The following is a 1,590-nucleotide window of genomic DNA, read 5'->3' as shown; positions in this document are numbered from 1 at the left end:
CGGGAAGCTGGGGTCTGTTTCCGTCTCCCTCGTTCGCCAGCCCGTGCAGGACTTCGGCTGCGGGAACGGCGCGCCCCGAACCCCGGCCCTCCCGCTCGGAATTGCCCGGACACGCAGGCCCCGCCAAGCGCGACCCTCGGGGTTCCCCCAGCGCCCTCCTTCCCGTTTCTGAAAACAAGACGCCAGACGAGTTGCAGGGGGAGAAAATTCTGCTTTATTTTATTTCATTATTTCTGGGGGTGGCTGCGGAGTGGCGAGGGGCGCGCTGCGCCGCTGTCCGGGCCGTCGGCTCAGCGCTGGGAGAAGGCGGCCTCGGCGTCGCAGGCGGGGTCGGCGCGGCAGCCGTCTGGAAGGACAGCGGGTCAGGGGCCGCCCTGCGCGGTCCCCTCCGGGTCCCGGGTCCTCGGCCTCTGCCCCCCCTCCGCGCCCCCGGCCCCGGCTCACCCGGGCTGCAGCAGACGCCGGCAGCGGCGCAGCGGCCCCGGGGGCCACGCCCACTGGGACTTCCGCACCGGCACCACCTGGACTCCGCCCCCGGGGCCGCGCCCACCGGGACCTCCGCACCGCCCCCACCTGGATCCCGGCCCCGACCCCGCCGCCCCCGGGCCGCCCCGGCAGCGCACCGTCGTTGCAGCAGATGCCCGCGGCGGCGCAGCGGCCCCCGCTTCCGCACGGCTTGTGGCCCGACTGGCAGGGCGACGGCAGGTAGTTCTCCTCCTGGCAGCGCAGCGCCTCGGCCGTGCCCACGAAGCAGCCGAGCTCGTCGCCGCAGCAGATGCTGGGCCCGAAGCAGCGCCCTTTGCCCCCGGGGCCGCAGGGGAGGCACTGGCGGGAGGGCGGGGGACGGGGGGTGAGCGCGGGCCCTGCGAGGCCGGGGGCCCGGGCTCGGGGTGTGCAGGGGCCGCGGTCACGGGCGGGGGCGCACGTCCACTAAAACCCCTGGGGCCCCGGCGGGGCGGGCAGAGGCGGTGGGTCGCGGCGGGGGCTCACCTGGCGCACGTCGAGGTCCAGCGCGGCCCTCTTGCCGCCCAGGGGGCAGTTCTGGATGTAGCAGGCAGAGGTCAGCGCCAGGAGGCCGAGCAGGCAGCAGGCGAGGCTGGAGCCGGCCATGGTGTGGACACACTGGGTCGGGGGCGGCGGCTGCGGCGGCGACTCTCCCACCGGCCTTTTTATGGCTGGGGCCGCAGCAGGCGGAGCCCTGTCTAAGAGGGCCGCTGTATGACTGGTCACAGCGGGTCACTGCGGGTCAGGCCCTGGGCGCCCGGCGCGCCCCCTCATTTGCAGGGGCCTGGCCCTGTCACGGTCACCGCCTCGGCTAATGGACTGGGGGCAGGAGAGGCAGACAGTGAGGCCGTGCGGGGGAGGGTGGCCTGTGCGGTGACCTAGGGTGGGACAGGGAGTATGGGGGTCTGCGGCCCAACCAAGGACTGTGTAGCTCGTCTCCCAATACCTGGTGGATGGGTTACAGGGCAGACCCTTGGACCCCGCCAGGCTCCCCATCTGCCCTCTGCCCTGGCCGCAGCACATCCTGTTTCCTCTGTTCCCGAGGTCCCCGATTGCTGAGCCCAAATATCCAGGAACCCACTTCCA

At 73.1% G+C, this 1,590-nt stretch overlaps 1 protein-coding gene across 1 annotated transcript; it reads right to left on the bottom strand.

Moving 5' to 3' along the window:
* Nucleotides 1-290: 290 nt before the first annotated feature.
* OXT (oxytocin/neurophysin I prepropeptide) lies at nt 291-1,110 on the bottom strand. Its single transcript, XM_047069561.1, has 3 exons — nt 991-1,110; nt 624-825; nt 291-346 (listed from the first exon to the last, which is right to left on the bottom strand). Exons 1-3 carry the CDS (start codon nt 1,108-1,110, stop codon nt 291-293), a joined length of 378 nt encoding a protein of 125 aa, XP_046925517.1.
* Between the last annotated feature and the right edge of the window lie 480 nt (nt 1,111-1,590).

The sequence above is a fragment of the Lynx rufus genome, unplaced genomic scaffold (assembly GCF_022079265.1).
Source record: "Lynx rufus isolate CCGP_SWC_20201006 ecotype Redwood Valley unplaced genomic scaffold, mLynRuf1.p SCAF_8, whole genome shotgun sequence".
In the NCBI taxonomy this organism is placed as follows: Eukaryota; Metazoa; Chordata; class Mammalia; order Carnivora; family Felidae; genus Lynx; species Lynx rufus.
This window is presented reverse-complemented; position numbering and strand designations above follow the sequence as displayed.

What these genes read in the sequence shown, in the direction of transcription:
- OXT (XM_047069561.1), bottom strand. Translation starts at nt 1,110, where the DNA reads ATGGCCGGCTCCAGCCTCGCCTGCTGCCTGCTCGGCCTCCTGGCGCTG. An exon ending in TGGACCTCGACGTGCGCCAG is followed by an intron (nt 826 to 990) that starts GTGAGCCCCCGC and finishes CCCTCCCGCCAG; the next exon opens with TGCCTCCCCTGCGGCCCCGG. An exon ending in GGGCATCTGCTGCAACGACG is followed by an intron (nt 347 to 623) that starts GTGCGCTGCCGG and finishes CTGTCCTTCCAG; the next exon opens with ACGGCTGCCGCGCCGACCCC.